This window comes from Lissotriton helveticus, chromosome 8 (assembly GCF_964261635.1).
Source record: "Lissotriton helveticus chromosome 8, aLisHel1.1, whole genome shotgun sequence".
Classification (NCBI taxonomy): Eukaryota; Metazoa; Chordata; class Amphibia; order Caudata; family Salamandridae; genus Lissotriton; species Lissotriton helveticus.
Genome location: NC_136069.1, coordinates 965,758,395 through 965,771,200, shown reverse-complemented (window position 1 = coordinate 965,771,200; position 12,806 = coordinate 965,758,395). Strand labels below are relative to the sequence as shown.

At 42.5% G+C, this 12,806-nt stretch overlaps 1 protein-coding gene across 2 annotated transcripts in view; it reads left to right on the top strand.

Moving 5' to 3' along the window:
- The window catches only part of NFKBIZ (NFKB inhibitor zeta), a 542,353-nt gene extending 530,109 nt beyond the window's left edge, over positions 1-12,244 (top strand). The window contains exon 12 of one of the 2 annotated variants that reach the window (XM_078657808.1): positions 9,395-12,244. In XM_078657808.1, the coding sequence (XP_078513934.1) occupies positions 9,395-9,451 (57 nt within the window). In that variant the 3' untranslated portion in view covers positions 9,452-12,244. The remainder of the gene's footprint in view (positions 1-9,394) is intronic. The other variant, XM_078657809.1, reaches the window with a different exon arrangement.
- The last annotated feature ends 562 nt before the right edge of the window (positions 12,245-12,806 follow it).

Below are 12,806 nucleotides of genomic sequence, written 5' to 3'. Positions count from 1 at the left end.
GGCAAAGCTTCGGGCCGGAAAGCGCCCCTATGGCTGCGAGCAAAGTTCCAGGGACTGCTCTTCCGACTGGGCTGCTACATTCAGAGGAACTGCGGCAAATTCCTGGCGGTGGGTCTTCTCATCTTTGGCGCTTTCGCCGTCGGATTACGGGCCGCCAACGTGGAGGAGCTCTGGGTGGAAGGTAAGATGTGACCCTTGTTACAACATCCTATTAACAGCTCACAGACAGGCCTTCATTGCGGGTGTAAAATATCTTGCTTAAAGGCGAAAGTGAACGTCATAACGGAAAATATTCTATCCATATGGATTATAACAACATTAGTCATTGATATTTTTGTTTTTTTGAGCGTGCTGTTGCTCTTTGCGAAAGTTTGCAGAGTTGCCATCTACCTCATTATCAGCAGCAACGTCTATTACAAGTAAATGGTTGTTTATCCGGCACTTTGCATGCCGGGACTCGTAGTTTGGAAGTTCCTGTGCCAACGTGATTTTTTAAGTCCGAACATGCAAAGTGGTGAAGGTAAAAGTAGGTGACCATAAAAAGGTGCACGCGATGACACGGCGAGTCTCAGTTTGTTGCGCAACAGAAGATTTTGCACTAGGTAAACAAACGGCCTGCAGCCGAGGGCCCTTCTCATCTGACTGAACGCCTCCTCGTGCCACACAGAATGCTTACCGAGGTCGGGTGCTTACGCCTTGCACTTTTCTCCCCCGCCAGGGGAGGGGGCAGACACAGTGGCCATATGATCTGTGGGTCCGGCGGTATCGGGGTGCTGACTCGAATCTAGGGTGCGCCAGGAATAACAAGCGTGAAGGGGGCCGGGAGAGAAGGGGCAGGGTCTTAACCAGTGCGGGGAGGACCCAGACCTACAGCGGCCTCACGACGGGGGGAGAAACCGGGAGCTGAGACCCCAGGACCGGGGAGAACCGGAGCCCCCCTGCCTGCTGGGACTGCAGCCAGCGGCACAGTGGAAAACCAGGAGGGGACAAGCTTTAGGTGAGATGGGGTGGAGCCTCTGGCTGGGGGGTGGAGGGGTTGAGTGGCATCTGTAGGGGGAGGGATAACTGACCCCGAGATCCCGTCACCCTGGCCCCCAGAAGCCTGCCCTGAGACCAAGCTTCCAAGACCGCCGGGTCAGGCTCTCCCTAAACACTGCTCGAGCAGCTCCCCATTGCTTCTAAGCACTATATGCCCACTAGACAAATGACGAGGAAAAATCATGTACCTGGACCCTGGGAGTAGAATATAAAGGAGAAGAAGGGTGTCTGCTAGAAAACTGAACACATTGCTGCTGGTGAACCTTACAAGTATATACATGGCACAAGGAGAGAGAGAGCACCAACAGGTTTTCATCCTTTCTGCCATTAAAGTGGTTGTCACTCTGGCAAGATGGTTTGTACCATGACCTCATCGCTGTAATGTAGAGGTCTCAATAAAAGGCAGCTCGCTGTTCCTTTCTTCTGAGGTCGATAAACGGAGTACTGTTAAATGAGCTGTTAACAGCATCTGTTATTTACCGTGCTAAGAGAAGGCAGAGGTGTAGTTTGAAGCGCTATATAAAAAGCCCATATTATTCAGCATGACGTTGGTGATTCGTGTTTGTATGTTGATTTATTAGTTCTTCCAATGTGTGTAATGGTAGGACTAATCAACATTTTAGTGCGTTTCCTGAGAGACAATTAGCATTTCCCTTAAATGCCAAACAGGTGAGATCAGTTGGTCGTGCATTTTTAGGTTTGAGGATGTTTGGAAGGTTATGGTGTTTATTTTGTACTGTGTAATTTTTGTCTTTAAGTATTGACTACTTATTCATTTGTACTCAAGGCTGGTGCTACTTTTAAGCAATTGGAGACGGCTGCCTTATGGTCCCTCCGCAAATATCCATAGAGTGCTGTAAATGGTCTTAAAAATGTACCTCTCGCTGATGGACACGCAGCACCCAAACAGCAAAATGTAAATTTGCCTGGGCTCTTACACTGAAACTGTTTGTAGTGTTTGATACTCCCCCTCGTTGTGCTTGCCTTCCTGCCCCCCCTCGTTGTGCTTGCTTTCCTGCCCCCCCTGGTTGTGCTTGCTTTCCTGCCCCCCTGGTTGTGCTTGCTTTCCTGCCCCCCCTGGTTGTGCTTGCTCTCCGCTCCGTCCGTAGGGTACAATAGTTCTCACATTTGCGAGATATTGAGCTATTGGCAATGTAAATGACAATGCCATTTATTTATCTGTTTTCAAAACCAGCACATAAATATAAATTTTGTCATTTACAATGCCAATAGCTCTAACTTCTCCAAAGGCGAAACCGTTGCATTGTAAATGCTTGTTTTCACTCGGACGGTGAGAGTAAGGATAGAGAGCCTGAAAGGGACCCGTCTCAGCACCTGCTTATTAGAACTGCTGGTGCAGACCACCGGCAGGAACCGGCCCACTTAAAGCCCAGCGTATCCCTGTATTTCCAGGTATTTATATAGCGACAGAAAGGTTTTGGAGTGCTTTAAATAAGCAGAAGGACATTTATGCCAACCCTCCCGATTTCAAGCCTAATCTCTTGCCTCCCTATTGATTGTATACATCTGACCTTGAGAATTCGCTGCTGACAAACAATTAGTTGTCAGCCTAGTATCCTAAGCCTTAGCCCTGAATGTATAGGTTTAAATGTGGGGGGTGCAGTGGCTCATGGGCAGGGACGGAGGAAAGGTATTCGATGCAGCCAAGGTGCAGCCTGTGCCTCCATTTGATGGGACTTAAGTGACGAGCAGTGAGTGGTCCGATGCATCGAAGTGTGCTGCGAGTAACCTGCTGCTCCAGCCTACAAACTGCCTGCAGCACTCTGATTCACCATGACAATCAATCACGCGTTTCCATCGAAGCCACAGCGCTCTCTGTCCTCTTGCCAAAGTAAGGGAAAACAAAGTATTGATCCAATGGGGTAAGGCAGTGCCAGCCCACAGCAATAGGGGGTCCCTCTGTAGCATAAGTGGGTCTTTCTGAGTCTGATCTGTACTGGGAACAAAGCAAAGAAACCCCTGATTTTCTCTGCGCAGGAGTTAAACCAAAAAGAAGCAGTCATATGTCTGCCTTATTACAGAGAAATGTGCACTTCAGAGCTCCGAGATTTTCAGATCCCATAAAACAGGATCTTGACTTTTATTTCATTAAGATTGTTTCTTTGTATCCTGGTACTTTCCTGGATTTTATACACCGGACTACGAGTACCAGAATGCAAAGGAAAAATTTGGTCAGCACAATATACCAGTGGCGGCTGGTGACATTTGAAAGTGGTGGGGCGGAAACTGATAATCATACTGCGAGCGAGCGTAGCGAGCGAGCCCGGACACCCAAGAAAGTTTTGAAAAAATGGTGCATTTTCAAGCAAATTTGAGAAAGCAGGAAGGTTAATAAAGCAATTGTGAAAGTGCAGGTATTACATTATTAAAGAGATGTCATATAACATAGGTAGCTGCTTATTCAGTATAACCACAGAGCTTTATAACAGACTTCAGTGCCCTACAAATTGAGTGACAGCCGCGGTCTGAGCGCCTGGAACCTGATGAATGTTTTATTGGGCGGAACGGTGAAGCTCATTTATAGCATGTTTTCCCTTCTCAGAGGCCCTGGCTACAATGTGCCCGTGGTTTTATGGAGTCTCCGAGGGCCTGGCAGGAGCCTCGCCTCGGACGAGCGTGGCAGGCTCTGTAGTATGCCGTGCTGAGGCGGCCGCGCGCCTCCGGAGAGCCCCAGCCAAAGCGGGGCCGTGGCGTACAAATCACAGCAAGCCGCCATTTTATGGGATATCATACATAAAGTAGAATATTAGACACTGTGTCATCACATGTCAGGCCGCATCGCAATGTATTGAATCACAGTGGTATTGCTGTAAATACGCACATCCCTGTGTTTTCCAAATGTCGCAGCACTGAGCTGCCTAATTTGGTACAGCTCAGCGCTCTGACAATTCATTGTATAAATGCCCCTGAGTATCACAGAAAGGCACCTGAGGTGGTCTCAGATCAGATGTGAAGAGTCCACTCAATCCTAGTTCTTTATTTTTCATCGTTGTACTTGCCCAATTCTAATGGAGAAAGTAAAACTATAAATATCGGAGAGCAAACAAAAAGGGATGGGACGAGGTACCGACATTGAAAATGTGAGATCTCTGTGCACAGCCTGCCATGCACCTGTCACCTACACATTACATGTATGACAAGAGCCCTCTGTGCACCAACGGCCAAACACCTGTCACCTACACATTCTAGGTCTCCATCCACCACCGGGCATGACCGTTTCACCTACACATTCCACGTGTGACAAGTGATCTCTGTGCACCACCAGCCATGCCCCTGTCACGTACACATTCCACACATGACGCAACATCTCTGTGCACCATCAGTCATGCTCCTGCTCCCTACACATTCCATATGTGACAAGAGATCTCTGTGCACAGACGACCATGCCCTGTCACCCACACATCCCATTTGTGAATTAATAATTATCTGCTGACAGGGAAAGGGTGGTACAAAAGTTTTACGCTGTGATGTCAGTGGTCTAAGGATATGGGCTGTTAATTCCACTCCCCCTGTGACTTTGGTAAATCGATATCTAGGAATTCGGTGTAGTAGAAAGAGACCTACACTTTTTGTGGGCCCGGGACACTTGAGACCTCTGCATGGACTAGTGGTATCTTCGGTTTCACAGGGTGGGGGAGAATCCCCGAGCTATTCTTTCTTATAACACCCACACATCTGCCAGTTGGGGCTGTGCCATGGATAACACACTCAGCCAGTCACAGCTTTTGAGTTAATAGCACTTTGGAAACTGCCATGTGACGTTCAAGTTGTTCTAAGCAGTTGCCAGGTAAGTACCTTAAGATTTAACATAACATTTAATTTTAACACTTGTTACTTGGTGCAATTCCCAACATAAAACATACAAGACACGCTTTAAATTAGAAAATAGATGTCTGTCACAGAGCGTGCCCCTAACCCCTCCCGGTTGCAGGAACCGACAATGAATTCTCACCCCTTGAAGCAGCCCTGTCGGCTGTCGAACAAATTCCTCCACTGAAATGACAATTTACCTGCTCTTAATGTTTTTTTGAAAATAATTTATTTTATAATTTTCCACCCATTTAATTTTCGATCAGCAATATGCAGAACAAGTCATCACGTACAGCAGCAGAAGGTCTGTATGTCAGGGCTTAATTTGTAAAACATAAAAATGCCAAGGCCCTCGTTAGGAGACAAAGGCAATTTGCAGTGTTTATTGCCAATGCAAATGACAGTACACAACAACACAACTACTAACCCTCATTCTCATACGAGTGTGACAAATCAACCTATCACATGCCCCAAAAGCTATAGGAATGTCGAGTGCCGCAGTTACTGTAATCATCATGTTGTGCTGCTTATCTCTAACAAACATCTACAAACAGCGCAGCCATGTTCTAGAATCATAATTGTCAATATTAACAATTAAGTGCTGGTGCAAAGCACTGGAAACCACGGGTTCTTATTAAGCACTGGTATACAACTTACAACAGAATTGCCAGACATCGAATTTCGTATCCCATCTCAGGGAGGTCCACCTTGTACTGTGATAAAAGAGTCTGAAATCTTGGAAAAGATCTCAGTCTCACCTAGGTCCCCAGATTTTCATATCATGATAATGTGCGATTTATAGAGCGCATTACTGCTCCTTAAGTGTCCCAGCGCTAGGAAACTGACTCAGGTGGAAAAAGTTTCCCGTAGTGGTTCAAACAGAGCTAAAAAGACAGATTTTTTGTTTTTTCTGAACAGGATATCGGAGGGGGCTTGCAGAATTTCCGCTGGCACTGACTGGCAGAGAGTATCAGGTTTTGGGCGTGAGAAGGCAAAAGGAACAACCTCCTATTCTGACCCTCATCATAATAATAACGGCGTCGTAGGTATATCGATTAAGGATTAACGAAACAACAGATCAGTTTGTTGGTCATGATGATAATATAACTTACTTGGGTGGGGGGACGCGGTCCGGTCGTGCTAATCGATGCATGTAGTCAGATCACCAGTCACTGCAGATCATACGACGGACTTACGACTCTGCAGCAGTGCACATGCACGCAATCGCAAAGCTGCTTAAGCAGGCCCGTCCAGGCAGCAGGCTTTCCGAGTCCACACACACACACGCAGTACTGGTGGTCACGACGATGACTCACTCAGTCCCACAACAGTCCTCGTCCTCTCCTCACCCAGTCACGCGCCCACTGACTCTAGTCTATGGCATCATCATAATCGGCACCATCCTGCTGCAGCAGCCAATCCTGGCGCAGAGTTAGCAGCGCCACTGCGCCAGGATTGGCTAAAGAGCAGACTGAAATCTGCCCGTTTTGAGACCCGGGGCCCCGGGTCCATGCCTATATCTATAGTGGTAGAGGGGGGAGGTCTAAAGTGTGCGCATGCGTGGGCCAGTCGAAATCTGGACAACTCCGGCCTTTTACATGCGCACGGCACTCGCAGTACAGTGAGTCACCCTCACCCTCACTGCTGTGCTCTGCCTGCCTGTCACTCTGCTCATCCCCACCCCCACGGGCCGGCCCACTTCCTTATGGATGCCCGATCCTGTCGGGCTTCTCCCGGGGCCTTGGTGCGCTCGGCGCGATTTATTTTTTAATTAGAACTTGGAAATGAAAGAATAAACATATTTTATTATGCAGTGCAGTCGGCGGTCGTCCAGGCTAGTGGGGCAACGCCCCAACGCCCCCAATGGACGCACCGCCACTGCAATATACCAAGATTGTCCCTAAAGGTGAGAAATTCGAAGCAAGACCCTGCGCTCTCCGGCACCTGCACAGGCAAAAAATAATTCAGTGTGTACACATATTTCTTAAAGGATGGATGGACTGTGCAATACCATGCAAAAGTCTAAAATGTTCACTTAAGGAATAGCACTGCTATGCTAGATGCTCATCGCCCTTTCATTCGAAGCTGCAAAACACACTTTAGAAGAGAAAACATTGTGCGATGATAAATTAACTCAGCAATGAGGCTGCGAGAAAAATAAATAAGAGCAGGGATAAGCCAGAGAAAGAAGTCAGAGTGAAAGTTTGGGTAGAGAGACTGCCCAATATATTGACTTGTCATGAATGTACAATGTTAATATTAAATACTAGATTTCAGTAAGGCAGCATATTACACTCTACTTACTGGTGTGTGACGACCCCATTAGTATGAAGCAACATTTATTTGTATGTAAATGAAAACTTGTGAATTAGCTGAACTGTGTTCATTGTTCACTGATCAACAACAAATTCTTAAATTATTAATAAGGCTTATTTTTTGTGACAAAAATACAAAAATGAAACCAAAACAGAGAAAAGCTCTTCAAGTAATAGGCAATCCCTCCTCAAACCATCAGGGCCAGTTTAATTTTGTGAGTGCTTATGAAGTAAACAGATAGTCATCTTAAAAGCATCCTCAAATCATCAGGAACCATCTCAACTGCTCATCCTCTGATCATCAGTAACAATCACATCTTGTGGCGTCATCAGATACTCATTTTCAAGTTATCCTCAAGTCATCAGGCTCACTTTTCTAAGCTCTGCTGATGACCTCAAGAGCTTGATGATGTCTGATGATGTGAAAATGACTTCTACAGTAGTTGGAGGATCATTCAATGACGCTGGGATGGCTTCTAAAGTAATCCTGTTTGACCTGGGTCATTCGGTCTTGTTGTTGGCCAAGCCCCCCAAGTTGAGATATGGTTGATCTTCATGTAAGTGACCTCCAAAAAAGTGTCTTGCTCACCCTGCTAGTTATAATGATTCGGTGTTTGAACAAGTTCAACTAGGTTTCCTAAAAAATTTAAAATAAAACCTTTCCTGCAACACAGTCTCTTCACAAATAAATATTTACCCGCAAACAGCTTTTGCAATGATAAAATATTTATTTTCAAGAAAAAAAAACTTTCAAGAAGCAAAGCTATTTCTATTTATTTATTTAACATTTTTAAATTACAGGTGATCTCATTCACTGGCATGTCCATTGGTGGTTAACTTATGAACTTCGCAATTTTTGTGCTTTTTTTTTTTTTACAGAATTTGTAGGTAACCTAATTCTGAAAGGATTACTACCATGTGATCAGATAAAATCTGTTTACACTTTGTGAAACTTAGTGTAATATTTTTCTATTACATTTTAGAACCACAATTTCCCTGCAAAATTTTGTTTAAAATACCCCTTAGAGGTTTTTATTTATATGTACAGTATTATGATTAAACATTCAATCTGCTACTTTTAGAAAACAAGACAAAGTTGCCTTGTAAAGTCCCATTTTCTTTATTTCTATTATTTTCCAAATTATGAGTGTGTTTCAAAGTATGTTGCAATAGCCCCACATATGCAGAGGATTCTACTGTTTAACGGTTTTTGAATTCAGAGAATATTCATGATGGAGAACTTGATTTATAGGTAAGTAACGTTGCCTTTATTGTCTTAAGTATTCATAGATTCACCTGTGACCACGGTCTCATTACCGGCGTGGCAGTGCTCATAAAATATTATTCGCTTGTGACAGGTTAAATACGACATTTGCGCTTATGTTAGGAAAGATGGGGGATTAAGGGATATCCAGTCTTTGGCTGGAGCTCACAGGGCCAGCATCCGCTTGATTGGTTGCTGCATATAAATGGTTTTATTATTAAGCTGTTAAAAATTATTCAAGCCTATCCAGTTTGACAGATAGATTTTCATGCTTTGAATTATATATAAAGGCGACTTTACTGACTTCCGCATTAGTGATCGAACACCATCTTCGTCGCAACCTACCCACTATACTTGTTTATGTATGCAGTGTACATCTGCTTAACCAAAAGGGCCAGAGCAAAGGGAAGTGTGGTGTGAAGGCAGTCGTGAGTGTAGTCATGAGTAAAGGTGGGACCATACCTTTTTTTAAAAAATGTTTTACACGGAGTAAGATGCTGACCCCTAGAGCGATGGTGATCAACTGGGCATATGGAAAATGGATTGGTGGACGAGGACTTCTGGTGACTGGCTTGTGGTAAAAAGAAAGCAGTTCTGCTGCTTATGGAGTACAGCATTGCTCTTAAACTTTGAACTATTTGCAGCTGATGTTTGGGTATTGGTCCTGGGTTAAATGCTCTCAATGAAAAAAGGCAGCACAAGTTAAGTAATGTTTATGAAGAAAGCTTCTTTTGTAAGACACAGTAGATAGGTTTACTGATTTTTTTTTTAATTACCAGATAATTGCTTTTTGATGCCAGAAAGTGCACATTCTATAAAACTGTCATTCTGCATGAAAAATAAAGATGAAAAGAACATTCTTACGTTTTTTTTCTGTACAAAGAACAACACTGCATGCTCTGTCAAGTTTTTTAATTGGTTTACTTTTCTTGCTTTGTTTCCTTAGATCAAACGTACCTTGAAGGGGAAAGCGATCAAGCCAAAGTCTTCATTACTGGTTTAGGTTCTTAGGGAACCAACCTTCCAAACACACTCACTGCTAGTTAAGCAGTCCTAGTATGTTTAAAACCATTTGCATGTGTAGCAGATGTTTGTTGTTTCTATGAAACAAGTCTTCAGTTCGCTATTGTATAGTGATTCACTTATGATTTACATCCTTTATTGAGCAAGTTCATGTAAGTAGAGATCAAATGTTTCCCTTGTGTAGATTTGTTTTCCTGTATTAATATCTAGGGGTATATATTTGGTATTTCAAATTTTTCTTGACGAAAGAGTATGTGTTTTTGTCTGTGTCTGTGTGTGATTGTGTGTGTATATATATATTTTTATTTTTATTTTTATTTTACGAACAGCGTTGCTTAGACACCACTGCTGGCCTCAGTGCTGGTGCCGTCGATGGAAGCAGCAACCATCGATACATGAAGACAATTATCATCCGACATAAGGAATGATGAGACTACACACCAAGTAGTTTTGCACTTTAGTTTCTGTGCAAAAAAACTATGCGTTTCGGCAGTAAGCCTTTGTCAAGTTTACATTGTGTCCTCCAATGCCCCACAGAAATATGTGAGGAACCAAGGGAACATAGAGAAAAGACTTCCATTTTGCAATATGCATTACACTTCATAATGTTCTCCAAAATTGCGTGTAATTTTACTACTTCATTATAACAAGAGAAATTCTTCAACATGTCCCAAATTAATCATCATGATAATTCATAAAATACCAGCATTGTATCTAAGAAATTAATTCACCAATTCAAATAATTATCAATGCATCATATGTTCAAATACCAAGTTCCAACACATACTGGGAAATCCACCCAACAGTGAATAATGTTGTCTACGCTTAAAAATGGCACTAAGATGTATGGCAGGTATACACGTCAAAAATGCTGAAAGCATTGGGTCTGTTGCTGGGCTGTGCGCCAGTTTCCGCAAATGCACTCTGGCCGTACATACTCGTGGGGGCTCCCCAAGAGTCAGCCTGGAAAATAAACCAGGACTATAAAAGAGACTAGATAAACCGGGCAAGTGCCCCTTGGATATCTACACTGGCAATATTAAATCCAATCACCAGATCACTAATGGTCCTATATAATGACCAAAAGATAATGAAATGGAAAGCCTTCCAGTACCCTCAAAATGCTAAGACATATGGAATTAAAGGCAAGTGCCCAAATATTCAAACTATGTGCTACTGCATGTTAAAAAGTGCCAAAAGTGTGACGAAAGTGAGATGCAGTCAAAACAAGTTTAAAAGAAATTGGCACATGAATGCAAAGTAGGAATTGTGTATATATTCAAGAGTAATCAACCAATATGGGTTGACAGTTCTTCGTTGCTGTTCATTCCAAATGGAATTCTAGTGTTTAAATCGATGTATCTTGATTCCAATGTTCGCAAAAAAAATTCTCTGTCCCCACCTCTTGTGTGTTTCATGATACACTCAATCCCCATAGCCTTTAGGTGACTGTTATCACGGTTGTGTTTAACCCTGAAATAACGAGCTACAGGGTAACTCAAATCATTGTTGGTGATGGCACGTAAGTGTTGCAAAATTCTCATTTTCTGTTGTAATCTCGTGCTCCCAATGTATCGCAGCCTGCAGGGACATTCCAATAAATGTATTGCGAACTCAGTGGTGCAGATAATACATTTACAAATACTTCTATGTTTGCCATTTACAATGGAGTAACGCTTCCAACTTTGGCTATTTATGCAGGCCTTACAAGATCTGCATGGGTAGAAGCCTCCCCTTGTCTTGTCAAGCCAATTGGATTGTGATCTGTGTTCCTGGTAGCTATGTACTAAGGAATCCCTCAGGGACTTTGATCGTCTGTATGTCACCTGTGGTGCAATTCCTATGGAGCTACCAATGATGGGATCTGTGACCAGGCGATTCCAATGTTTTTTAGCATACATCTAAATAGTATGGATCTCTTATTGTGTGTGGTAATAAGCCTAGGCCTATTGTCCTAATTCTGGTTTCTGTCTGTTATGAAATGTAATGTACATTGCAAAACTGAAGTCTTTTCTCTATGTTCTCTTGGTTCCTCTCGTATTTCTGTGGGGGGTGGATCACACAATGTAAACTTGGCAAAGGCTTTTGCACATAAACTAAAGTCTGCTTGGTGTGTCGTCTCATCATTCCTTATGTCGGATGATAATTGTCTTCATATATGTATATATGTGTGCGCGTCTGTGTGTGTGTGTGTGTGTGTGTGTGTGTGTGTGTGTATGTGTATATCGAACAATTTTTTGGGCTCTCCCCACTTTCCAGCCGGCGAAGAAAGAGTCACAGACTCCAATATGTCGTGGCAAATTCAGGACTTTATTCTTACAGCTTTGACGCGTTTCGGGTGGCCGAGTATCCTTGTTCACATGCGGAAACGAAATCCGCCAACTGTTTTTATACTTTTGTTTTTTTGCTTTCCCCATTGTCATGTGATCACAGTAAACATGAAAAACATACTACATTGCTTATTTTCCTCAGTCAGTTTTTATAATCTACGTGCTCTATTCATGATATTGATTGGCTTTGCTGTTGACTATTATTAATCTGGCATATCCAATATTGTTCACATATCAGGTAAAGTGCAAGTGCTTATTTGTAACTGCTTAAATGCAGGGATGTCATAAAATGATAAATCTTAACGGTTCAATGTTACAAATCGACATTATCATGTTATAAATAATAGATAACTTTTCTTCCACATATATAATTGTAAATTATGTCATGCATTTCATGATAATAAAGATATACAAAATAAATATATATATAAAATGTGTAAAAAGACCTGTTTATCACTTGCGACATATTTACAATAAAAAGAGAATTGGATATAAATATCTTAGTTGATAGTGCAAAGCTCGCATTTTGTAAACATGTGGGAGCACAGATAGTTTAAGCGTACAGTGCTGGTAAATGTGCAATGGTAAATAATTAGTGTTCGGATCGGGAAATCTCATATACCAAACTTTAAAGTGCAATTACTATAATATTGTGTTGGTGCATGACTAAAGATAAAAATATATATGGCGAGTTAAAAACAAAAGCAAACGCGGGGGTTTGCAGCCGAGGATCTCAAAATACGTATATCTTTTTGTGGTAGGGTATGTTACAGAAAGTTGTGTTAGTCCTCTGTATTATTCAGCCCTCTAGGAGATATATATATATATATATATATATATATATATATATATATATATATATATATATGCCTTGAATACCTGTGCAGTTACCCATTGCCTAAGCTGTGAATAAAGACCCCCTTGTCTCCTCATATGGGCCTCATCTCTTTTCTTCGGGGGTAGCTGTCTTGGATATATATATATATATATATATATATATATATA